Source organism: Opisthocomus hoazin, chromosome 2 (assembly GCF_030867145.1).
Source record: "Opisthocomus hoazin isolate bOpiHoa1 chromosome 2, bOpiHoa1.hap1, whole genome shotgun sequence".
Classification (NCBI taxonomy): domain Eukaryota; kingdom Metazoa; phylum Chordata; class Aves; order Opisthocomiformes; family Opisthocomidae; genus Opisthocomus; species Opisthocomus hoazin.
The window spans coordinates 97,824,844-97,851,245 of record NC_134415.1 but is presented as its reverse complement, the minus strand read 5'-3'; the positions used below and the strand labels follow the sequence as shown (position 1 = coordinate 97,851,245).

General features: G+C 43.3%; 1 protein-coding gene across 3 annotated transcripts in view; it reads left to right on the top strand.

Moving 5' to 3' along the window:
- Positions 1–146: 146 nt before the first annotated feature.
- The window catches only part of SMAP1 (small ArfGAP 1), a 98,886-nt gene continuing 72,630 nt past the window's right edge, over positions 147–26,402 (top strand). For 2 of the 3 annotated variants that reach the window (XM_075414569.1, XM_075414567.1), the window contains exons 1-2: positions 148–418; positions 25,939–26,072. In XM_075414569.1, coding sequence (XP_075270684.1) covers positions 301–418; positions 25,939–26,072 — 252 coding nt within the window. In that variant the 5' untranslated portion in view covers positions 148–300. Of the gene's footprint in view, positions 419–25,938; positions 26,073–26,402 lie in introns of all 3 variants that reach the window. The other variant, XM_075414568.1, reaches the window with a different exon arrangement.

Here is a 26,402-nt window from a genome sequence, read left to right as displayed (position 1 = left end):
CAGGAATGGCGACGTGTCGGCGCGGCATTAGGACCCGTGGGACTATTTTTCATGCCCGGCGCGGGGCTGTCGTACCCGGGGTGGGCGTGTGCGCGCGCGCGAGGCGGCGAAGCGAACGAGCGGAGCGGGGAGGGAGGGTGGGAGGCGGATGCGTCTGCGGCCGTAAGTAGTTCCGGTTGAGGAAGTCGGCGCTGGCGGCAGCCGGTTCCCGTGGCTGCGCCAGGGCCGGAGCGTCCCGCCCGGTCCCGTCCCGACCCAAGCGGTGCTGAGGCCGCCCCGGGGGAGCCGCCCGCCGCCGCCATGGCCACCCGCTCCTGCCGGGAGAAGGCGCAGAAGCAGAACGAGCAGCACCAGGCCATCCTGGCCAAGCTGCTGCGGGAGGAGGACAACAAGTACTGCGCGGACTGCGAGGCCAAGGGTACGGCGGGCGGGCGGGCGGCCGCGGGGCGCCGGGGGGGCCGCCGGGCCGGGGGAGGTGAGGCGCGGCGCGGCGCTGCCCGCAGGGCCCTGCCGGTGTCCCCGCTCGGCTCGGCCCGGCCCGGCCCGGTCCGGGGAGGGGCGCCGCCACCCCGCCCCGCTCCACGTCCGCAGGGGCGGCGGGGCCCGGCCGGCGGCCCCCTCCCGACACGGGTCCCGGAGGGGCGGCAGCGGGAGCCTGCGCGGCTCCCCCCCCCGCGGTGGAAGGCGGATAACCTTCGATTTTTACTGTAAACCGGTTTCTGCTTCCCCGCCCAGCTGAGCTGTGGCTGCGTTACCCTAAAGTGAGCACCCCCGCCCCAGCTGAGGCGGTGTGCGATGGCCGGCCTGGCCTAGCCCTGCCCTGAAGCTCGGCGGCCGCGTCCCCTCCGCAGGAGCCGGCCGTGTCGGTGGGGCCTGCGGGAGGTCGCTGGCCGGTGCTGGGGGCAGCGGGTGCTGAGCTGGATGGTGAGTGTCACAAGCAGCGCCTGTCAGCGTTGGCTGGGCTGTGTGAACACCGGGCTCTCCGAGTCTGGGTGTCTCTTTAAATATGTCATGGATTTGGCTTTGAATGGCGTTTTAAAGAATGTATCACTGTCCCGTCTTGCCCCTCTTCAGTCTAATAGTTTTGTTCTGCATAAAAGTAGAGAAATATTTGTACTTCCCTTGGGTTCTGTGGCTTTGAAATGGAAAAATGTAGCACGCCTCTCTTTCGTCTAGAGTAGATTCATTATGATGTTACCCTAAAGAAGATGTTTGCACAGTAAGTTATTGTTTTAAGTGTAATTCCTCCCAAATAACAACCAGGTGTTCTCAGTGTATGATTAGCTCCAGAACTGCCTTGTTTAGTCCTTCTCCACCTCAACTGGAGGTTAAGTATGGCGAGCTAGTTTGAACAGCCATGAGTGGCACTAGGTCTGTAATATCCCTTTCCAATCTGTGCATACTACTCTTCTCGCTATGAACATAAACTATGCAGTGCCTTGCATGATGCTGTCGTTTGGTATATCAGATGCACAGAAATAAGGCTTTGTTTTCCTAGTATATAACCCTAAGAGGTATATGATAGGGATTGCACCAAAGATAATAGATGTTCGTATTTTGCAAGTAACTTCTTGTAATCATTTTGTAGCACAGCTATTTTTGCCCCCAGACTTCTGGTTACAGTGTATAAGGCTCATTGTAACTGGTGGTTTTCTGGAACAATCATGCTTGCATGTTTTACGTGTTACTGGCACTTGAGATTTTCATCCTGAATGCTGCTCTGAGTTGCTTGCTGATGGAATTCCGTACGTGTGTTGTTCCATAAGTGTAGGCCTTGGAGCTGGATTGCTCAGGATTGGAGTCTGGAATTCTCCAGCTGGTTTTTGTCCTGTCTTCCAAGTTCCCTCTTTCTACCCATCACCTGGTCAAAGTATTGTTTGTAAGTCTCCATAGTCTTTGGTGTCTTTTGCAAGTTCAGTTCAGCAATGCTGACCCTTTCAGCTGCCTCATTCTTACATTTGTGTTATTGAATATCTTTATCCGCTGTTCTTATTTTTGATACTTTCATACCTCCCTTCTGTCACAAGAGCTTGCTTTCATAAATTCAAGGTTTGACATATCTTGAGTTCAGGTTTTTTCTGTTTAGGTTCTGGAGGACCTACCCATCTATTGACCAGGCTGCTAGTACCTGTAATTCAGTTTCCATCTTTCTAGCAAATAATTTTACTTAGCTGCCTTACTAAAATTTGACTGCACTTCTGAAGGCTTTTCTGTTTTCTGTCTTACTCAACCCCACTTCTCCATTGCTGTCTCTCTGTATGCCCAGAGGCATGGCTTGCTTTCGCCCTGTCCCCCAGGAAAACTGACATGAAAATACTGTATGAAGCAATAGGAGCTTACAATACTGAGGGAATTGTTGGGCTTTTTTTAATCTTTCTCCCTTGAAGTTTAATTTGTAGTTGCCTCATCCTGTTCTGGCAATTTTTATTCTGAATCTTGTATTGTATTGGCTTCATAGTATCATCTACTTTTGCCTGTACTTCTGTAGTTAAGTGCATGGTTTTCTTATAGTTGGAGGGGAGACTGTGGAATGCTAAACTTTTTTTTAAATTCAGCTGTTCTAGGGGCACATGGCTGAGAAATGGTCATAAATGGACACTCTGTGTAGATTTCTTCCCTTAAGTTTAGGAAGCTTCCTTCTAGGAAGGAGAGTCGTGTGAACAATGTTGAGACGCCTCCACTATACACTGAAGTCTCGTTTTCTGCATACTTCCAGAAGACATGGGACTCCGAAGAAAAAACATGATCACTTGTCTAGTTGAAAATCAAGTTGGCTGTGAGCACATAGTGCCTCCGTTGAACTCTTCCTTATTGTATCAGTCTTTGAAACGTCTTGTTGGCCAGAAGAAAAGTGAAGGATACTTGTTGCAGCCAGCTGTTTTTTTGCTGATATGTTTAACGATTAATCCTCTAGGGTTGAGTGCTCATGACTTGCTGGTGTCTGGCGAGGTTGTGGCTTTCCTAGTCCTGGTATGCAGTGATGTCTGAGGCAGCAGTTTTTAACATGTCTCTATTAGTCAAGCAGAGTCTGTGAGCTGTCTGCATGGCTTTCCACAGACTGTGATGGTCTCCTTCACCTCTTGCATCACTAGCGGCATCTCTTTCATCTCTGGTCATGTTTGTCATTAGTCTGGAGTTCCCTATTGCCAGTTCCACTAGAGATTCTCTTCTTCCTGGGTTCGGCAAATGCGAACGTTGAACTGTTCGTGACAAAGTCCTAGTTCAGAATGTATGTTTTTCCTTTTACTGTAATTCATTATTTTTTTCTTTCAAATGCTGTCCCCTTCAGTTTCTGTTACTCTCCTCTTTTGTGGGAACTTTGCTTCTTTGTCTGTCATCCTCCTTTCTGTTGTTCAGTGGGATCCCCTGAGTTCTGTTTTTTTGCATTCTTCCTGTTCACCTGACTGTTGAGCAACATTATCTTCGTGATTAACTCTGGTTGTGTTAACTGAGTTACAGCTGTACCTTGGGTCTTACTCTGGCAGTATTTAAAACCATTGTTTTTAGTATGGTCTTCAAGTTAGGTGGCAATTCAGCAAGGGTTCTTAACCGAAGCTGAGAGGCTATCGTCGCTAATTCCTTCCTCTCACTGTAGATGTTATGGTCTCTCTCAAACCTTAGACATTATATCTACCCTAGGTTTCTGTTCAGATAGTCACATGCAAGGGATGTTGAAATCCTGGAGACTGTACTTGTATATCTGTTTTAACTGCTGTTCTTTGAGGCTCTGGGAATGCTTAGCTAGCTAGATATCATTTAAAATCTTAGAAGTATCCTTTTGATCCTGAAAAATTTGATGTGGTCCTGTTTGCTTATTTATCGCTCATTGCTTTGATCATATCTACTGTAATGCCACGGAGGTTTTCCTCCATATCATTAAGGCTTCTCTGCTGGCTTTCACTTCTTGCGTCAAAAGAGATCATCAGAATTTACTGCTGTCCTACTACTGTTTCACTCCTAAATTACTGAATTAGCTCTCCTTGCTGTCGGCATATGACCACCATCTGCGTTGCTTGTGAGGAAGTGTTGGGCATGCACCTTTGCTATATTATCATATGGTTGCTCTGTGTGAGAATTAATAAAGCTACCTCTTGGTCTTCCTCAAAATAATCTTGCTATCATTAATAGTGGTCTTGTATCAAGAACAAACCCACCCTCTGATTTCTGTGAATCTGATTGTCACTGCTAGAATGTGTTGGAAACTACCTGCTGTAGGGCTGTGCTGTAGTCGCCATATGTCACCTTCAAACTTACAGCTGCTGGAAAGGCTGGATGACACCCCTGTTGAGGAAAAAGCCTAAAAATCAAAGGTTCTGAAACTGTCTTTGCAATCACTGAGACTTTTGGAAGAATGAGGAGGTTGGAATGACATTTGACAAGACAGTGCTTGTCTGTGTACTGACTGTTCTTTACATCCCTATCTGAACAGCCATCTGCATAAGGCAGTGGATGTATTCCCAGTGTTAGACTGCTGGGAAGTACTTACACTACTGTTTCTAGTGTTTGTGGGAAACAGTAAGGCATGTTGGCAGTAACTGAAGTCATCCTGAATTTTTGAAAGAGATAAGCAACTGAAATTCCTTTGTGTTCCATTTTTTTCTGTATATAACTAGGTAAAGCTAGCAGGATAGATCTGTCCCTCTGTCTTGTGTCTAGACTATGCTGAAAGCTGTTGTAAAGCATGTGACGGTTTTCTTTCCCTTTCGCTGTAGAGGGAGACTAAGTGCGCTCTTATTGTTGTTCCAATGCTGATATTTGAGTCACTTGAGCAAGAACGCTGCTTAGAGATCTGTCAAATGAAGCCAAAGTAAGTAATTTTTAACTTCAGTCAGCAACCCTGTGACTATAGGGGCTATAATTTGCTCTTTCTATGTACTTAGTATCTAGTTATAACATGCTAGAGCTCCCCTAGGCTTGTGGTATTGCCTGTCAGGGAGGCTGGTATTATTTGGGCACTGATATTAAACACTACTGAATCAAGTACTTGGAAGTTGAAGAGTGTGATGAAGCACTAAAGGAGATGTTTTTTTCTTGAAAGGTAACAAGATATTCAGCAGTATGAATGGACTAGCTGCCTAGGCAGGCAGGCCTGTAAAGTAAACTGAAGGCAAGCAGTCGTGGCCTTGTCTGACCATCTGCAAATATGGAACGTAAGACTCCGGTTACTGTCCCTAACAATGTTTGAGCAAAAGAGGTTTGAAACCAGTGTGCATGTTCTCTAAGGTACCTTGTCTGTTTGTTACGCTTGCATTTGGTTGTTGGCTTCAGTACAGACGGATTGACTACTGAAGTCTGCGTGTAAATTCATCTTTCTGTCAAGAAGGCAATTACCTGAGTTGGCAGCAGCTTTAGAGTTTTTTTTTTTTACCTGCAACAAAGTTAAAGTAACATAATTGGAAGCTTGCAGGCCTTTGTATAGACAATTGCAGATGCCTTGGGCCTTCAGAAAAGGTGAATAAATTTCTGTATCAGAGAAGGTATTCTGTTTTTTTGTTTGTTTTTTTTAAAGTTTGTTTACTTCATGCCTGGTAGTGTTTGAAGCCTGGTTAAATGATCTCTTACCAGAATCCTACTACAAAGAGTCACATTGACACTATTGCTTGTTCAGCCAGATTAAAGTTGGTTTACTTCATTCAGAATATTAATGAAAATGCTTTTCAATATTGATAGTTCTACTATACAATCCTTGCATATCAGTAAATGACTGAATATTTGATCTTTTCTGTCTGAAGAGTGGCAGGTACAGGCTCTTAAGAGTATGGGGAGAGACTGAACAGGAGAGATTGCAGTACTGAATTTTGTGTAGCCAGGATCAATTATTAGTTCTGGCATCAAATAAACTTAACTTCAACTTGCCAATCTCAAACACAAAGTCTTTTAACTGTGGGGGAGAAAAAAAATCCAGTTTAAATTGAAATGGGCAGACTAACTATTGAAACAAATCTGGAATATTACAGATGTTTGTAGCTGTTCAGACTCATTTTTTGTAGACAATGAAGTCTTGCATATGATCTCTGTGACTGGGAAACCAGCTTAAATGTATATGAACATCATGTTTTGTGAAGCTGCTGTTGCTCTACTTGTTTTGATGTCTGGTCTTCTCACTGTGTTAATCTTGTCTGTATACTTGAACAAATAGTGTGCTTCTAGGGAATTAACCTAAAACAAATGGATAACTCTTATAGCCCACTGCCTTCAGCCTATGCAAGGCCTGTGCTGTGCCGCCTCAGGTGAAGTCCTGCCCTGTCTTCCTCCTAAGGTGAAGAAACTGCTGAAATAGGACACCAGGGCAAATGGAACACGGATGGATTATGTTGGAGGTCAGTTCCACACGTCAGCTCAAGTGCAACTTCTAACCCTATATTGCAGTTCAAAAACAGAGCAGTAACCAACCAGTAAGCTGATTACTGCTCTGTGGATATCTTGTACCAGTGAATCTGGTTGCAAATAGCAGATGTGACTTCAGGTTACTGGTACTAGCAATTTCATGATCTGTCTCTCTGATTCTGTTACAAGGTTGGTATTGCTGCTGTGAGATCAGATTGGTAAAGATCATACGATCTTAACAAACTAGAATATGAATTGGCAGATGCGACAGCTGGAGGCTTCTAGCTGTGCAGTGGGGCTCTGTGATATTTAGCGACAGGACAAGGGGAAATGGGCACAAACTGAAACACAGGAAGTTCGTCTGAACATGAGGAAGAGCTTCTTCCCTCTGAGGGTGACGGAGCACTGGAACAGGTTGCCCAGGGAGGTTGTGGAGTCTCCTTCTCTGGAGATATTGAAGACCTGCCTGGACAAGGTCCTGTGCAGCCTGCTGTAGGTGACCCTGCTTGGGCAGGGGGGTTGGACTAGATGACCCACAGAGGTCCCCTCCAACCCCTACCATTCTGTGATTCTGTGATATCCTTCCATGAAGAATAAAGCAGGCAAACTGCTTTGATTCAGGGTAGGTCTTGCTTAAGCCTAGCAACTGGAATGATGTATCTTGACGTCTAATAATAGTAAGGAACTGTAGCATTAGAAATCATAGTGATCTTCTGATACTTACACTGTTATTTTTCTGGCCTGTTTGTGAAAGTTAGCACCTTCAAAGACCTGCAGGGACCAGAAACTCTCTTCATTCTCTCCCGATGCTGTATCACCAGGACTTTTTTCCCTGATTTCCTGCTACTAAATAGAACTACCCCAATGCTCTGTATTTGTTGTATACCTTTTACCTGTTGCTGACACTGATTGAATGTGATTGAGACTTTGTTAGGAATTAGTTGCTGTTGCAGCCCTGAGAACTACAATTAATTGCCTTGCCCAAGAAAAGAGCTCTTCACAAAACACGTCTCGTGCTGGGGGAAGAGGAGCATTGGCAGCTTTAGCTTCAAACTTGTAAGTGGGCAGGGTGTTGCAGTATTGGGTGACTCTAGTGGTGTTTTTTTCTGCCCGTAAGGGATTTGTTTCCATCTCCTGACGCTTACAGTGCAGAAGAATATTCTGAAATAAGTCACAGGAAATCTGTTTAGCTTGTAGTAGAACAGGGTTGTTTGCAAATACAGGTTCCTGTTGTTGAAATTGTGTGCACAGCCTGAAGGCTTTTTAGTAAAGCCCTTAAAATGGTATTTGTGGGTGCAATCTCCATTCTTCAGGACTTAACTGAACTTGATTGAGACCCAGAGTGGCATGATGTAGCTTTGAAGTTAGCATTGCTTTGACAGCAGGCTGGGCTAGATGACCTCTGGATGTCCCTTTCAACCCAGGTTTTTCTTTAACTACTACTAAAAGTGTTTGTGGTACTTGGGTTTTTGTTGTAACTTTGTAGGTTCTCTGAGGTGGATTCTGCAGAGGCAGAAATCCTTATGTCCTTAGCTTGCTGCTTTATATTCAGAAAGAGACCTTGACAATCTCAGCTGTTTCTTTTGTGTGGACCATAAAGGTGGGATAGTTCCTGAAAAGTGATTATCAGTATTGAGGAGACCATGTTTTTGCCTTTTGAAGTGCAAGACACCTTAGTTCTTTTGGTCCGGGGCTTCTGGTGTGTTATCTCCTAATGGTACCTAAGCTATGGTTCTGCCACACCTTAGTGACATGAAAAAGATGCCGCTGAGGGATGCCATTGATACTAGTGGTTGATTTTTGCTTGGTTCCTAAATCTCCTTTTGTGGAACTGAGACTGATGCTGCCTTGTGCATCTGCCATCTTTGATGTGAATGCTGTAGAGAGCGAGGAACTCTGCTGCAGCCTTAAGAAGCCCTTGTCAACAATACAGAGGAAGCAATTAGATATAAGCATGTGATAAATAGACTTTTAGGGAGGTGTGACTCCCTCTCTTTAATCCATGATTTCTGTAAGATTTAAGAAAGAGTCAATTATCAGCCATTACTCAGGGAGTAGTCAGCAGATGTTGCATTGTCCTAAACTGGCTCACTAAGGTACATTTGAGCATGAATTGGCTTTACACTAGGAACTTGGATGTGTCATGGTGTTTGCTTGTAGCCACAACTGAATTCCTCAAGACTTAATGACTTTGCCTTGTGAACAGGTAAAGTTGTTCACTGTTCTCTTACTCTCGCATTGAGGTTCTTGAAGAATGATGCTGTTGAATCCATGACTAGTTGAATCCATCTTCAGTGTACTGTCAACAACAAATTGTTTTCCCATATTATCGAAGAGTAAAAATGAGTTAAGACTGAGCTATGGTTTTGTTGGCATCAGAGTGGGATAGCTCGCACAACTGGAGGACGGTAGTGGATAGGTACAGCTGCTTTAGGAAGGGCAGGCTGGAATGGTGAAAAGGAGATGTTGCCACTGTCTGTGAGAGCAGCAGGGCTGCATGCAGCTTTGCCTAGAGATGGCTGATGAGACAGTTGTGAGTTTATGGGTCAGGATTAGAAGGCAGAACATCATGAGTGATGGTGTGGGTGTCTGCTTCAGACCAGCTGGTGAGGAAGAAGTAGTAATGAGGCCTTCCTCAGACAACTCAAGCCTAACATTCGCAGACCCTGGTGCTCATGGGAGGCTTGAACCAGCCTGATATTTTCTGGAAGAACAGCACAGCAGTGAGCAAGGGATCTAGGAGACCGCTGGTGTGCATTGATGAGCGCTTACCACCACAAGTAGTTGAGGGAAAATGGAGATGCTCAGATGGACCTGTAACTTAGAAACAAGTAAGGACAAGCTGGGGCTGTAAAGGTTAGGAGTAATATTAGCTACAGTGACTGTGAGATGGAAGAGTTCAGGATCTGAAGAGGAAGGAACAAAGTGGAGTAGAATGACAACCATAATCTTCAGGAGAGAAGACTTTTTGGTCTGTTTGGGGATCTGCTTGGAGGAACCATTTGGAGAATGGTTCTAGAGAATAGAGAGGTCCAGGAGAGCTAGCTAAGCATTTGTGGTTTGTTTGTTTTTTCCCAAGGGTCACCGCTTTAAGCTCTAGCGTGTAACATTCTTATGAGCATGAAATTGCACAAAGTCAGTAGGAGGCCTGCTTAAAAGAACAAAGACCTCCTGACAACACTCAGACATAAAAAGGAAGCAGAGACAAGTGACCCATGGGGAACATGGAAACACTGTCCAAACACACAAGGATGCATTTAGGTAGGAAAGATAATGTCCACATGGAGTTGAATCTGACAAGGGATATGTGAATAGCAACAAGAAGGGCTTTTACAGATAGCAGCAAAAAGACGACTGGAAAAAATGTGGACTTGCCGCTAAATGGAGCGGGGCACCTGGTGATAAGGGATGTGGAAGAGGGTGAATTGTTCCGTGCCTTCTTCACTGTGGTCTTTACTAGTAAAGAATTGCCTTCAGGAATTCCAGGTCCCCGAGACCAGTGGGACAGTCTGGAGCAAGGAGGGCTTGGCTTACTCTCAGTAGCAGAGGATCAGGTTTGGGAGCACTTAAAAAAATTGGATGCACACAGTCTATGGGCTCTGATGGCATGCACCCGTGAGTGCAGACAGAGCTGGCCAGTGTCACTTTCAGGCCATTCACAGTAACTGTAAGGTCATGGTGACTAGGGAAGGGTCTTGAGGACTGGAAGAAAGCAAACGTTATTCTTGGCTCTGAAAAGGGAAGGATGGAACACCTAGGTAACCACAGGCCGGTTGGCTTTCCTCAGTCTCAGGGAAGATGACACAGCAAAGAATTCTGAAAACATGTGAAGGAGAAAATGACTAGGAATAGTTAGTGTAGATTTATGAAGGGGGCATCATGCCTGACAAACCTGATAGCTTTCGACAATGGCCAAGGCAGATGACTGACTTGGTGGATGAGAACAATGGATGTTTTTTACCTTGACTTTAGTGAGGCTTCTGAAACTGTCATGTAACATGCTCACTGATAACTGGATGAAGTGCAGTCTGGATAAACAGACGGTGAGGTGGACTGAAAATGGCTGAAATGCCAGGCGCGGAGTTGTGATCAGCAGCTTAAGGCTGAGCTGGAGGCCAGTCACTAGTGGCATACCTCAGGGGCTGATACTGAGGCCAACAGTGTTTAACATCTTCATTAATAACCTCTGTGATAAGACAGACTGTGCCCTCAGCAAGCTTGAGGTGATACAAAACGGGGAGAAGTGGTTGATACACCAAATGGATGTTCTGCTGCTCGGAGCAGGAAAATTGACAGGCTGGACAAATGGGCCAACAGAAACAACATGAAGTTTAACCAAGGGAAATGCAAATCCCCACCCCTGGGGAGGGGGTGCTGGGGATGCAGAAGAGATGGTGCGGGTCTTGTGCATCACAAATTGGTTGTGAGTCAGTAACGCACCTTTGTTGCAAAGGTGGCCAACAACATCTTGGACTGAATTGCAGCAAAAGCATCATCAGTGGCTGGAGGGAGGTGATCCTTCTCTCCTCAGCACTGGTAAGGTGGCATCTATAGTACTGTGTCCCGTTCTGGGTTCCACAGTACAAGAGAAACATGAACAGATTGGAGCAATTCCAGCAAAGGGGCACTAAAATGAAGAGGTTGGTGTGTCAGACATACAAGGACAGGGTGAGAGAGCTGAGGTTGTTTAGCTTGGAGTAGAGAACGCTGTTGGGGAGACCTTGACAATAGGTATAAATACCTGGTGACAAGGAGCAAAAGTGACTGAGGCAGACTTGTCTGTGGTATCCAATGATGAGACTAAGAGGCAATGAACACAAATTGAAACACAGGAAATTCCACTGAAATACAAAAATTAGCTTTTTTTGCTCTAGGAGAGCTTGAATATTGGAGCAGGTTACCCAGGGAGGCTGTGGAGTCACCATCCCTGGAGATACTCAAAATCTGACTGGGAACAGCCCTGAGCAAGCTGCTGTAGTTTGCTTTGAGCAGGGGGTTTGGACTAGGTGACCTCCAGGGGTCCCTTCTAATCTCAGCTACTTCAGATCCAATTCAATTGTTGCATCACTGGTGAGCCGATATGTAGTCCCACTGCAGATACCACGTAATTTTTTTATTGTTCTAGTGCAAGCATCTGCCTTCACAGATAAAAAGTAGATTCTTTGTTTAAAGTGAAGGCCCTTTATGAGAAAGAAAAGTGATTAAATAGCAGTAAATACAGACTGTGGTTAGAGTTTTGACTTTTCCTGAAATAGCTGATACAGAAGGCTTGCTGTGGTAAGGGCAAGAAGGAGGACCCAGGGAACTACAGGCCGGTCAGCGTCACCTCCATCCCGGGAAAGGTGATGGAGCAGCTTATCCTGGAGGTCATCATCAAGCAAGTGGAGAAAAAGAAGGTTATCAGGAGTAGTCAGCATGGATTCACCAAGGGGAAATCATGCCTGACCAATCTGATAGCTTTCTACGATGGCATGACTGGCTGGGTAGATGAGGGGAGAGCCGTGGATGTTGTGTACATAGACACAGTCTCCCATAACATCCTCCTAGGGAAGCTCAGGAAGTGTGGCTGGATGAGTGGTCAGTGAGGTGGATTGAGAACTGACTGAATGGTAGAACTCAGAGGGTTGTCATCAGCGGCGCTGAGTCTAGTTGGAGGCCTGCAACTAGTGGTGTCCCCCAGGTGTCAGTACTGGGCCCAGTCTTATTCAACTTCATCAATGACCTGGATGAAGAGTTAGAATGTACCCTCAGCAAGTTTGCTGATGACACCAAAGTGGGAGGAGTGGTAGGTACACCAGAAGGCTGTGCTGCCATTCAGCGTGACCTGGACAGGCTGGAAAGCTGGGCAGAGAGGAACCTGATGAGGTTCAACAAGGGCAAGTGCAGGGTCCTGCACCTGGGGAGGAACAACCCCATGCACCAGTACAGGCTTGGGGTGGACCTGCTGGAGAGCAGCTCTGCAGAGAGGGACCTGGGTGTCCTGGTGGATGACAGGTTAACCATGAGCCAGCAGTGTGCCCTGGCTGCCAAGAAAGCTAGTGGGATCCTGGGGTGCATTAGGAGGAGTGTGGCCAGCAGGTCGAGGGAGGTTCTCCTTTCCCTCTACTCTGCCCTAGTGAGGCCTCATCTGGAGTACTCTGTCCAGTTCTGGGCTCCCCACTTCAAGAAAGATGAGGAGCTACTGGAGAGAGTCCAGTGGAGGGCTACAAGGATGATGAGGGGACTGGAGCATCCCTCCTATGAGGAGAGGCTGAGGGAGCTGAGCTTGTTCAGCCTGAAGAAGAGAAGGCTGAGAGGGGACCTTATAAATGCTTACAAATATCTGAAGGGTGGGTGTCAGGAGGATGGGGCCAAGCTCTTTTCAGTGGTGCCCAGCGACAGGACAAGGGGCAACGGGCACAAACTGAAGCATAGGAAGTTCCGTCTGAACATGAGGAAGAACTTCTTCCCTCTGAGGGTGACGGAGCACTGGAACAGGCTGCCCAGGGAGGCTGTGGAGTCTCCCTCTCTGGAGATATTCAAGACTCGCCTGGACAAGGTCCTGTGCAGCCTGCTGTAGGTGACCCTGCTTCGGCGGGGGGGTTGGACTAGATGACCCACAGAGGTCCCTTCCAACCCCTACTATTCTGTGATTCTGTGATTCTGTGACTGTAATGCTGTTTAGATCTAGCTGGGAGAATACCTTCACAACATAAACTGCCTCCTAGAGCTGGTAGAAAGTTGCTTAGAACTGGAGTCTCTTGTGTCAGAAATCTCCCTGTATCTTAAAACTGCTGGTTGGAGCTCTGTATTATGGCTACAGATGATGTCCCCGAAGACTGGTGCAAAACAAACTATACAAATTGCTGTTCTCCTCCCATTCTGTCCTCTTAACTGATTAATGTCTGCTGAGAGCTTGAGCAATATTACTTTTCTTTACATTTTTCTCTTGAATTGCTTCACAAAAAGCCATTCACACAAAACTTTCATTTTCTTTGTGAAAACCTGGCAAGCTTAGATTTGAATGGATACCTATTTCATATTCATCTTTGTTCACAGTAGACTCTGATTACATGGTATATCACTGAGCTTTATTCATCCTCCTCTTGTCTTGACCACTTGTTGCTTTCCAGCCAGTAATAAATGTATATATCTGAATACATACTGTCTTGGAGTTCCTGCTTGGCATTATGATACTTGACCCAATCTGGAGAACCTGACTCCCTGCTTTGTTTCCAGCTTACCTAAAATACCTGTGAGTAGATCTGTGCTCCTCTGACCAGAGGAGCTAGGTGCTTGTGGTCTGGGGTCACCAGCTGAAGAGGAGGAAGAACTTGGAGGTTCAGAGAACACCCTAGTGCTGCAAGTCTGTGGTGGATGTGGGTATAGAAAGCGCTAATTCTGTAGGTTATGGAGATGGTGAGAAGTTTTATGGGGGAAGTGAAAACTGCACAGGTTGACGTACTGCCTATCTCTGTAAACCTAGACTGGACCGCAATCTGTGATGCTTGGAGGCAGTGTTGCCAAGCAACTAACTTTGCAGCTGTGGTTTGGTAAACGAGCAGCTATGCCTAGCTCTGATTTTCTGTGAAAAAATGAATATATTGATGAGGAGTAGGGAACTGTCCATCTTGCATGGATAGGGAAAGGAATGTGATATTCTGTGTTTGGCTATCAATTGCCATACTCTTCTTGTGTACTGCCTCCGTTTTAAGTAGGAGAGGGAACAAGAATCTGTTAACACAGTTCTGCTGAAGTGCTTGAATGAAAATGTATAAAGCTGCATAGTACAGGGCTTTATTAGCAGGATTAAAGGCAGTTAGTAGTCCTAGAAGAATTTCTGTGAAAGAAGATGGAAGTGATTCATTGTGTGTAACCTGTTATTCTTGAATGCAGCTGAACTTGCAGGTGGATTCAAAACATGACTGATTATTTTAAATAAGGTCCTCGTAAAGCATGCTCAGGTCATTTGGGTTTAAATTTGTCATTCGCCTGTAGATGATGGTAAACCCATCCCTTTCTTCAAACATGACAAATGCCATTCCTAATGTTCACCTTGTACACCTTCAGCAGAAATGTGCTTGTGCGTTTGAGCTCCCCTCCTAAGCAGTGGTTAAGCTGAAGAGACATGCCAAAAACACGCTGAGTGTAGGCTTTTTGGTCTTTGCTCATTGCCAAGTGGTACCTAGGTGGGTGATTCTCGGCTTTAAGTGTACTGAACTGGTTTGCTTTGGGTGGAGTTACTTTCTCCATAACAGCCGTCATAGTGCTCTGCTTTGCATTTGTAGCTAGAATGGTGTTGGTAACACACTAGTGTTTTGGCTGTTACTGGGCAGTGCTAGTATTCAACTTCTCTTCCTGGCTTCTGAAGAAAATGATATTTTGAGGAAAAATATTTTACAGCCACAACTTCTTTTCTTGTGACTACAGAAGGTAGCAGTCACTTGGTGGGGGGGAATAACTTTAAAAAAAATTGCTTTTTTGAGTAACACTTCTAGTTAAAACAGCTGTGAGGAACACTACTTAAAAGTAAATTTGTTTCTTCCTTTCCTAGTCACGTGTAGCTGATATAATGATATGTGATGTCTAACTGTTGATGACTGTCATGCTGGAACGCTTAACTGTGTTAACTTGAACTATATTTAATTTCGTGTCCTCTCAGAGGAGACTGCCGTAGTTTTAGGAAACAAGAAGATGCCTTTAGAAAAATGCATAGCACACTTCAGCCTTGTGTGGCATGATACATTCTGATTGGATATAAAGATGTTATTTTCTTTTTTAAACCATGAAGTGGCCAAATACTGGACCAAGTTTTCCTCAGAGAGGTGGTAGAACATACCTTAGAGGTGTTCAAGACAACTGAACAAAGCCTGGAGCAGCCAGGTCTAATTAGATCTGATTGGTGCATCAAGTTAGCCTAAATGACCTCAGGAAGTCGACTCACACCTAAATTATTTTATAGCTGTTATTCAATGACTGAGGAAATACAGTAGCTGTATCTTTTAAAGGGCAGGTGTTAAACATGTCACAGAGCACACATACCGTGTGTTCTGTGGATTGGCCCAAACCAAGCTACGAGGATGGGTCTTGAAGCACGCCAGGGTCTGAGCCATTTGAGACTTTGGGAGAGCACACTATTGGGGTGTAACTAGGCTGGCATGCAGGTCCTGGGGATTGGTGGGAAGGATCTGTCCATGCTGCTGGAGTTTAAGGTGGGGAAAGGCTTGATTCTGGCTGTCCTCTTCAGCCTGTTCCTTCTTTTGTGAAGTTCTTTTGTGAAGTTAGTACTCTGAGGTCCACAGTAAGTGCTGCTCTGAAGATTAATAATACTGTTACAGTGTAACTTGGAGATCATCCGAGAAAGGAGTTGCGTTTGCATGGTAGGCTGTTCCTGTGCCTGAGAACTGCTATGTATTAGTGTTTCGGGGTAGAGAGGCTCTCTGTAGGTAAGAGGGGTGAACAGTGCAGTGTGAAAATCTGCTTAGTCTGGTCTGTTTGACCCACAGAGGAAGGAGGGGAAGACAGAATGTGGGGGGGGAAAGTAGGTGAGTAAGTCTCTGCAGCGAATGTGGATGTTGGGTGTTAATCCCAGTAAGCAGCTGAGCACCACACAGCTGCTTGCTTTGTCACTCCCCTTCCGCCGCTCCCCCCCACTAGTGGGATGGGGGAGAGAATTGTAAAGGTAAGAGTGGGAGATCTTGTGGGTCGAGATAAAGATAGTTTAACAGGTAAAGCAAAAGCTGCACACACAAGCAAAGCAAAACAAGGAATGTGTTCACTGCTTCCCATCGGCAGGCAGGTGTGCAGCCACCTCCCGGAAAGCAGGGCTCTGTCACGGGTAACAGTAACTTGGGAAAACAAATTGCGGTAACTCCAAATGTCTCTCCATTCCTTCTTCCCCCAGCTTTTATTGCTGAGCACAACATCGTGTGGGATGGGATGTCCCTTTGGTCAGTTGGGGTCAGCTGTCCCAGCTGTGTCCCCTCCCAGCCTCCTGTCCCCAGCCTACTTGCTGATGCGGCAGGCTGAGAAGCAGGAACGGCCTTGATGTTGTGCAAGCACTGCTCAGCAATAGCCAAAACGTTGGTGTTACCAACATTGTGTTGGTGTCAGATCCAAAACACAGTGCCGTGTGGGCTGCTGTGAAACAAATAAACTTAATCCCAGCACAAACCAGTATAGCAGAGAAGATGGGTACAAGAAACTAACTGGCCAGTGTTTACAGATGGTTTCAGTGTATTTTTACAGTCCTGAGCCTGAAATTTGGCACTCTGCTTCTTGTCTACAGACTTGGATCTCTGGTTTCTCTCTGCATCTCTTTCAAACATAGGTTCGTGTGGGAGAGGTCTGCTTTGTAATGCAGAATGTACAAGGAAGAGCATCTCCAGAGTCACCGAGGGCTGCACAGAGGTGGTATAGTTTGGGGAGTGTTTACTTAAGTGGTCTCTTCAGTTTTATTTGAGTAAAAGTGGTAAAGGGAAGCTGATTAATGAAGTTACTAGATAATTTCTTTCTGGTAGAGAAAGGTAACCTTTCATTCTTGTTTATGGCAAACAGGCTAAATTACAAACCTGTCTTGCAAACAAATCTTATCTCTGAGGTTTTTGTCATTGTTAAAGGAAGAACTTCAATTGCTGGGTGAAGATTTTTTTTTTATTTTTTTTTTCAGCAAATACTTATATAACCTTTATCCTGTGCCTGGCTACCCAGGGGGCTCTTGCTACATCCAACAGAGCAGCATAGATTTACACATTTTTTTCTTACCAGTGATGCTTTTACTTGATGCTTAGCTATCAACTTACAAAAACATTTTGTAAGAGCTCAGTGTTCCCTAATTTTCCTTTTATTTCTGTATATAATAGGAATATAAATGGTACACTTAAAACAGTAAGCCTTTTAGCAGTTCCTTGCTGACAAGGGAAAAATTGCAGTAAAGACCAGCTCCAGAAGCTTTGTACTAATACTCTAATGTGCTGTGTAACCTTGTCTTTTTTAGAAAGTACCAAGTGCTGCTGACAGGAAATAACAGCTTGCACACCTTATTCTTGCAGCTTGAACTCTGACACAAGCAGTCTTTCTCCTTACGAGTGAACAAGCAGGATAAAATTAGAGCACTACTGCTTAGCCAAATGGAAATTTGATTTCTGAAGCTGTTAGCTGATTGAATGTGCCAGGGTTGGCACCTCTGACATTTCTGATTCTTAGGGCAGCCACTTTACTTTCCAAAGGGTGTGCTGTAGTGGGCTAGTATCCCACAAGGCTGGTAGGGGTGCCGCCGCAAAGTCCCATGTACTCTGCATATGCTCTCTGTATATGTATACATATGCTTTGGGTAACCAAGCGTGAGCATGGCAGGCGTGATTGCTAGTCAAGGATCAGGAGCTGCTCTCTGATGGTTCGATAGCTGGTTGTGATCCTGCTTGCCTGTGTTAGAATGGTTGGGGAAATCTGTGGTGTGAAATACTTCCGAGTCAGGAATACAATCTTTGGAAAACTGGTTTAAAGGAAGTTTGAGTACAAACCGTGGAGAGAAATTGATATTTGCATTAAAAATACATGTTTTAATGAGGAAGGTGTTCTATTTAAATCCTGTCATCTTAGAAATAAGATGAATAGGAGGCCGTGGTGACGTTTTGGGGAACAAATCCCCGAAAGCCATTCTTGGTCTCCTTTTTCTCTTAATATTACTTTACATGAAGAGTGATAAACTATGTATGTATGTAACTTCATACTGGTGGACTATAAATATTGTATCTTATTTGTTCAACAACTTAGCATTTGTGTCATCATCACCTCATGTTTGGTGAAATGATTTTTTTGTTTTGGAAGAACAAACTTATATTCTTACAGTCTTATTCAGTCAAAACTCAGATTTTTAATAACTGACTCTTTTTGTTAATAAGACCAAAAAGCTTTAAATTCTTCACTTTGTCACCTTACAAGATTGCTTGTGTCAAATGGCTGTTAGACAAGAAAAAGGCTGTTCAACTCAAGAGTAAACTGACGTTACCTGTATATCTCAAATAGCTGTGACTAATCAGTCCTCTGATTTACAAACTGCATTATTTTCATATTCCAAACTTAGTTTCCTGTATAAGGCTTTTGATATTTAAAATGTTGTATGGCTTGAGTATATTCCAGAATGAAAGTAGTTATCAAGCCAGCCGCTTAGTTTTGTGGCTTAAACATAGTTTTGAAAGAACATTCATGTCACTGTACTTCATTTCTAGTTAAGGCTTTATAGAGCCCTTGAAATAGGGATGCTGTATTAATTTCTTTGAAACACTTTCAACAGTTATCGATGCTATTGAAGTAAATGGATCGGTGAGCTGAAGGAGTAATTGAAGCTGGTCAATACGTATTTCTCTCTGACTTACTGAGGTGGGACAGGCTGTGCAGGGGAAGAGTTTTGTTCAAAATACTTCTGCATGGCCTCTTCAGAATTATAAATGACATTGACTTTCATGAAAAATTGTTATCCAGATAGAAAAGGCAAACTTGGACGAATTATGACCCTGAAACTCTATACCACTTACCAGACACTGGCTAAAAATAGCTAAGTGATGCTTCTAAGGCTTGTCATCCCACTGTTCTTGCAATACACCTCGAACAGCACCAATCTCAGCTGTTATCAAGCTGAGTTCTGGAACGGTGTGTTCAGTTGCTTGAATTGCCTGCCTTCAGTGCAACTTTATGCTATTGAGTTTGATTTTATTTAAAACTACTAAAACAGCCCCTCTGGTTTGAACTCCCAACCCTTTTTTAATGTGACAAATTTTAGGTTCTGAAATTCTGGCCTTGACTATCAAAACACAGGCTTACTAAGCCAGCTACAAGAGACTTCTAAAGACTAGAGGTATGTTTAAGCTATGGTCTTTTGTTGCCTTTGTTTATATAAAACAGTATTTTGCTGCATGCTTAGACTTTGATATCTGAAAGTACGTAAAGACAGCACTTGCGTGGTTTTCTTAGTCTTTGAGTATGGAGGTAGAGCAAGGAAGCCTCTTCGACTTTGGAGGAAATCAAGCCTGATGTGAGACAAGAACGTGCTTCAGGCTATTTGTTCTGCCTAATCAGAAACTAATACAGTGGATCAAGTGATGGGTAAATAGTCCCAGATCAGTAGTCTCAAAAGACTAAAGGTTCAAGGACCTTGAAGAACATTTTATTTGAGAATAAAGAGTCTTGTAGTGTGGTTCTTGCACAGTTTCCTTTGCTTCAAGATCTTTATGCAAGATCTGCAAGAGCTCTTACTCTTTTTAAGAAGATATGTTCTTCAGTTCACAAAGTCTGATTCAGTGGACATGATTAACATTGCAGTGAAGCTTTTTGTGTTGATGTGTGTGTTGGTGGATTTTTTTTTCCCTCTCTTTTAAATTTTTCCCTTCTGAGAATCTGTGAATGCAAAGTGATTGGAGATGGTGGATGTGATTCTGCCTGTTGAAGGGAGAACTGAGCAGCCTCCAATGAAGTTAGTAAGAGATGGGCTTTGAAGCAGCAGATTTAAACTGAAAATGAATGATAGCAGTTGTATTGGTTTTGAGCTTTTTAGTATCACCTTGACTTAATCCCTGTCTATAGTGTGATGTGTTTGGAGGAGAGAAACTCAGAGGAGTCACTATGTTTCTGCCTTGTTCTCTTGAGCTTCCCTGGGTAGCTACTGGAGGGGCGGGACTGTTCTGTGTTACTTAGCTCTTCTTGTGTTGAATTACACAAAATACAACTGCTGCTTACTCGTTTTCCTTCTTTTCCCTGTGTCTGATATGAGTGCTTTGTCTGTTGTTCATGATCTTTATCTGTATCTCAGCTTGGAGAAATTACAGATGTTTCTGGAAAACATTAATTGATAACCTTGTTGAAACCTTAGTAGCAGAACACTTGTGTGGTATGAATTGCATGAGGAAGTAATGCAGAGAGAGTGAGCACTGCATGGGCATGCTTGTATTGATGCAACCACTGAGACTTTTTGTTAAGTCCTTGGCCAAAATGTGATAGTTTTTAGGAACTGGCTAGCAACCATTCAGGAGGAGTCAGAAGATGCGTAGATTTTCTTGCAGTTAATTCTGTGTTCCACAAGATGGAGCCAGTTATTTGGCAAAGAAACTCTTGTCAACTAGCAGCAGAATTCGGAGAAACAGAAGAGAATTAAAGTAACTTCACTGTGCTTTATGGTCAAAGCACAGGCAGGGTGCAGTTGAGTGAAAGGAAGAATTGTAGTCTGTCAGAAGTCTTTGAAGATTTTGGCCCAAGATAACTTTGCTACAGGCTATATTGAGATGCAAAGAAGCTAGTGCTCTATTGTAGGTAATACTTGGCTTCCTTCCTTGTAGAATTGCTAACTGGTAGCTGCAAAAATGTAGAGTGAAAACCAACTTTGGTTTTATGTGTCTCTAATACAAACATTATTTAAATTTACTTTTGACAGGCTTTCTTCATCTGACACTTTGTCTCAAACTTCGTAGTCTGCCAGCTAACAGGTTTTATGAACATAGTGTAAAGGGTTCAGAGTAGTTTGATAAGGTGTAGAACAGTCACCCTTCCCTTTGACAGCAAATACAAAATTGAGAGGCTGTGTGCTCTCTTTACCCCAATTCTGACCTCTGTTTGCTCCCTGTAAGTTCAGATTTTTAGTAAGAGTGGGCAGCACCTGCGTTGCAGCAAAAGAAGTGTTTCAGTATTAACCTATAGTTACAGTGAGCTGGGCAGATGGTAGTGGACTGATGGAGGGAAGGAAACTCTGAATTATTGTGGTAAGGGAGGCAACCGTCACCATTCTCTTACTTTGCAGTCATACCTGCAATAATCTTATACTTACTCCTTTGGACATCTCCCCATTCTTCCCAATTTCAAATCAGAACTTAATCACTGTTTTTATGAAGGTAACTAAATTACAGTTGCTGGTAAGACTAAATATGCACAGTAAACCTTGTGGTTTAAATATGCACAATAAACCTCCAAAGGAAGATTGTCAGGTGTTCACAGGAATGACCTAACACATTCAAAATCTTGTGTGATAACTTCTCTGGAAAATAGCACACACGTTCACAGCTGACCTTACCCAACTACCTAATAAGAACTGAAAAGGAAAATTTAAGTCTAATCAATACAAAACTATAGAAATGAAAAAATGTTTTTTAGATTGAAAAAATAAAATTAGATTATCATTTGGAATTAGCAGTCTGTTTTATGATTGGTGAAGTTTTTTCCTTGGTTCATCCAGGCAGTGTTTCAGGGACTTCATAGTATAGTAGTATGTAGTCCAGTATGAACACCAATCATTTTCAGGACAGCAGAAGTCCCATGGTGCTTTTCCTTAAATTAACTTTTATTGAAGTTGAAAGAGGCTGAAACTATTTTTAAGCAGTTAAGTTATCCGTATATTAAATGACTGAAGAAATTACTTGAAGTGTATTTTTATATTGGAATGGTGCAGCAAGCTGCTGAAGTGCAGCTCAGCCCTTGTAGTAAAAAGCTTGTATTCAAATGGATTTCAAAAGAATAACATTACAATTATGTTAAAACTTATGTTGAACAATATTTCATGTTAATATGAGCTCATTGGAGTTGCATTGTATAATGCAGTTCTTGATAGGTAAGATAACATTACTACTGTTGTGTAAAGGTGTTTTAAATAGCATGACATAGCAGTATTAGAATTGCGGAATGGTTTAGGTTGGAAGGGACCTTAAAGATCACCGAGTTCCAACCCCCCTGCCATGGGCAGGGACACCTTCCACTAGACCAGGTTGCCCAAAGCCCCATCCAACCTGGCCTTGAACACTGCCAGGGAGAGCTCAGCCACAGCTTCTCTGGGCAGCCTGTGCCAGTGCCTCACCACCCTCAGAGTAAAGAATTTCTTCCCTGTATCTAATCTGAACCTACCGTCTTTCAGTTTAAAGCCACTACCCCTTGTCCTATCACTACATGCCCTTGTAAAAAATACCTCTCCAGCTGTCTTGTAGGACCCTTTCAGGTACTGGAAGGCTGCTGTAAGGTCTCCCCAGAGCCTTCTCTTCTCGATTGGGGCTGAACAGCCCCAACTCTCAGCCTTTCCTCATAGGAGAGGTGTTCCATCCCTCTGATCACTTTTGTGGCCTCCTCTGAACCTACTCCAACAGGTCCATGTCTTTCCTGTGCTGAGCGCTCCAGAGCTGGATGCGATATTCCAGCCATCAGGATTTTTAATGTTCAGTCTTCATTTCTGAAGCCAAATGTCTGTTTTCTTAATTGGCTGATGAAATATATGCAGCAGATAAACTAAGTTACTTTTGTAAATTTTGGTGAAGAAAAATGTAGGTTTAAGGACCCAATGAGAAGAAACCTGTGAGTATTTCTGTTATGTGCAAAATACTTCCCTGTGTACAGAAATAAGGATCATGATTTCATACAGAATTGGAATAAGTGTAAATTTTTTTATTGAATCAGTCCAACTTACTGTTTAACATTTCTCGTGCAGGGAATTTTGCAGACTAAGCTTTACTTGACTGTTTGGCAAAGTCAGGCACAGCTGGTTTCATGCCCACACAGAAAACTTTCTTTTTTAACTGCTTTAGCATACTGCCTAACTGCGGCTGTAACTGATTTGTATTAATTAAACACTTCAAATGAAAAAATGTTTTAATATTGCATATTGTCATTAGTCTGAAATAAGTTCTGAGATTACACGTGAACATTTTGGCTGGCATCAGTTATCAGTGTGTTATTTCACTGCTTAGTTTGTTACTTTATTGCTTAAATATATTTGATGTCCCTAAGTTATTTCAGAAATAAGTACAAATTAATGAAATCTGAGCTTCTGGGAAAATTCAAAACTGTTCTTTTCCAGGAGAAAACCAGCTAATTCACAAGTTGTGTTATGATCTTTCTTTTTTGTTAACAAAATTTGAAGTTAAAATATTAAACTGCAAAGTGAATGATCTCCCTCTTCATTTATTAAGATAGATTTCGGTCGCGTTAAGCCCTCATGCTGGTCTTGTCTCATTAATGTAGAAGTTGTCTCTCTGGGATATCGTAGCTGAGGAAGAACCTGCAGAATAGGAAACTTGTGTGATGTGTAGTTGTACGAACTCTGTTCTGGTAAGAAATTTATAGTGGCTGTGTAAACACCATATGGGATAAAAATATGGGCAGTATGTGGGTACTATAGGTAAACACCCCCTGTCCCTATAGTAACTTGATCAAAACTGGCTTTCCTCTTTAAAAGGCACGTCCCTGGGTTATAGTCTGGGGGAAAAACTGGACAAGCTGGACACACAAGACCTTGCCTTACGTTTTTCTTTCTAAACCATCATGGCTACATGACACAGTTGCTTAAGCTCAGATACTTTATCTAGAATGGAGTGGCTAAGGAGGTTTTTTTGGTGAAGTTTCTTGTGTAGTGCTTTAGCTGAAATGTGATTAATATGTTGAAGCAAATGGCCTGCAAAACTCTATCCTGGAGCACTGAAACTTAAAGTAGTATAAATTGTAAGTGGGATCTTCCTGTAATACAGATCTACACAGAGTAAAAGGACAGGGTGAGTATTTTGTCTGTAGTGTTTTATAGGGGAAAACAAAAAGGCAGGTCAACATGTTGCTAGTTGTTGAACTATTTAAGACATACATACCAAACAGCTTGACTGTTCGTTCTTACCTGACAAGCAGCAGTTTTAATCTAGAACTCCCGTGTGGGAAATGGTGTGTTAGTTTCAGTGAGTGACTGTTAGATCTCTTGACCCCTGAAATCTAATTTTATGATGGTAGCACTTATTTTGAATACTGCCAGTCATCTTAATTGTTTTGGTCTTGAAGGTCAAGCAATGGACATCAGGTGGTCTGACTTTCTGAGATCTTGAACAAGACGAATTAAAAGCAAGGTGGTTACCCAAAATATATCCAGTATTTCCACTAGATAGAGGAAGGCTTCTTGCAACAAATCCGGGGAGCTGTGAATGTGTCTTAGGATTTCTTACATGAATCCAAAAGAATGGAGTGTAACTGAAAGGATTTATCCTGCTTCCTTGTTCTGGCTATTGCTGAACAGTGCTTGCACACTGTCAGGGCTTTTCTTTGTTCTGTAGCACCTACCCCCCCCCCCCCCCCGATGAGTAGGCTAGGGGTGGGTGGGCAAGAAATTGGGAGGAGACACTACTGGGGCAGTTGCTGACTCTAATTGACCGTTCCGTACCGCATGATGTTGTGCTCAGTAAGAAGTGTTCAAGGAAAGCAGGAGGAAGAAAGAACATTCTTGGTTATGGTGGTGTCTTCTAAAGCAGATGTTTCATGTACTGACACCCAGCTTTCTAGGAAGTGGCTGGATGCCTGCCTGCTGATAGGAAGTGGTGAAGAAATCCTTTTTTCTTTGTTTTTCCTTTACTTGTGTGGAGATTTTGCCTCACTTACTAAAACTGTTGCTATCTCAGCCTGCAAGACTTCTCACCTTCCTTCTGTTTTCTCCCTGTCCTGCAGGAGAGGAGAACAAGCAAGCAGCTCTGTGGGTGTTTGTCTGGGGTCAACCCAACACAGTCCTCAACTAAAGATCAGGAGAGGGAGGCATGAAGTTCTTTTCTAGGCCCTAAGAAAGTGTTTGTACAATATATTAATACTGAAATGCAAACTGCTGCAGTTGCATGAGTGGTCTAGGTGTGCATATGTTGTACGCAGGTGGAAAATAATTGCTCGAAATGTTTTCGAGCTCTTCAATGTGCCTTCTTGCTTTTGATGGTTAATTATTTAATCTCTGAACTCCTTAGAGCTCAGAACTAGATGGATTTTAAAGCAGTGCCTTTAACAGTAGTGGAGTACAGAGCTGGAATAAAACATTGTAAGTAAGAGCATTTAATTTGAGACTGTGTAGTACTACCTTCAAGTCACACATCCCCAGTGTCACTGTAGGAGCTCAGGCCAGTGTACTTTAGGTCTGTCTCAATATGCCAGCACAGCTGAGAAAAAATGGTAAGGTTCACAAAGCAACCTGATTCTGTGAGAAAATTCGTTGGGCTGTGAACAGCAGCTCAGAATGTAGTTTAGGAATCAAGAGTACTGAACATACTCAGTTTTCCAACATTTTTAGTCATGGATATTTTTGTCAGTTGGTTTTGCAAATCTATATATAATCATTCCCTAAGAGCTTGCATGCTACTGTTGTAAAGTCTGTGCTGTATGAGGTATTAAAGGATTTCTTGCATTAATATAAGATTGCCCTGCATTTAATTTCAAGTTAAGTACAGATGCATGTCTTAGGAAGCCTTTAATTGGAGGAAAAGGGGCAACTTACACTGATTGCATCAGATGCAAGTATTGGCACTATAGCCATAAGGATTATTTAAGCACAATCTTGTTGTTACTATTAAGCCAACTTCCTCAAGTTTGTTTGGGGTTTTATTGGGGGAGACAGGGGGAGGGCAGTGGACACAACATACTACTTCCTAGCTTTATCGAACTCGAGTGTTATGTGACATCACTTAGAAGCAGAAAGCTGTAAATAAAATTGCTAACAGTGGGGATTGTTAGAAGTAATAGTTATCCTGGAGAAACAGCTGTGAGCCTTTATTCAGACTTGTTTATTCCTGTTGTCAATATAGAATTGTGCCAGAGGAAGTCACAGTACATGGAATTTTAAAAATAACTAATTTATTTCTTCATTCCCCTTAGGTCCAAGATGGGCTTCTTGGAACACCGGTGTTTTTATTTGCATCAGATGTGCTGGAATACATCGAAATCTTGGGGTCCATATATCAAGGGTCAAGTCTGTTAACTTGGACCAATGGACACCAGAGCAAATACAGGTAAAATACGTTAAAGTATGTTCTCAATTTGGAGGGAATGCCAGGAGTCCTTTTGAAAGGGTTTGAGTCTATCTTGATGTCCCAACTTAAATGTTTTACCATCAAAGTAGTTCTTAATGTGTTGAACTCATTACAGTAGAAATGTAAGTTCTGAAATCTTACTTGAGAAATCAGCTTAGCTATCTTTTCTGTATCATTTTAGATGTGTTGTACCTTGCCATGTTGTATCTGTAGAAAATGTGCTGTGAGCCTTGTCCTTTTCAGTAGGGGACAGTAAGGTAGTGTTCACCCATCTGTCTTGATTCTTGGTTACATTCTTTTGATGTACTA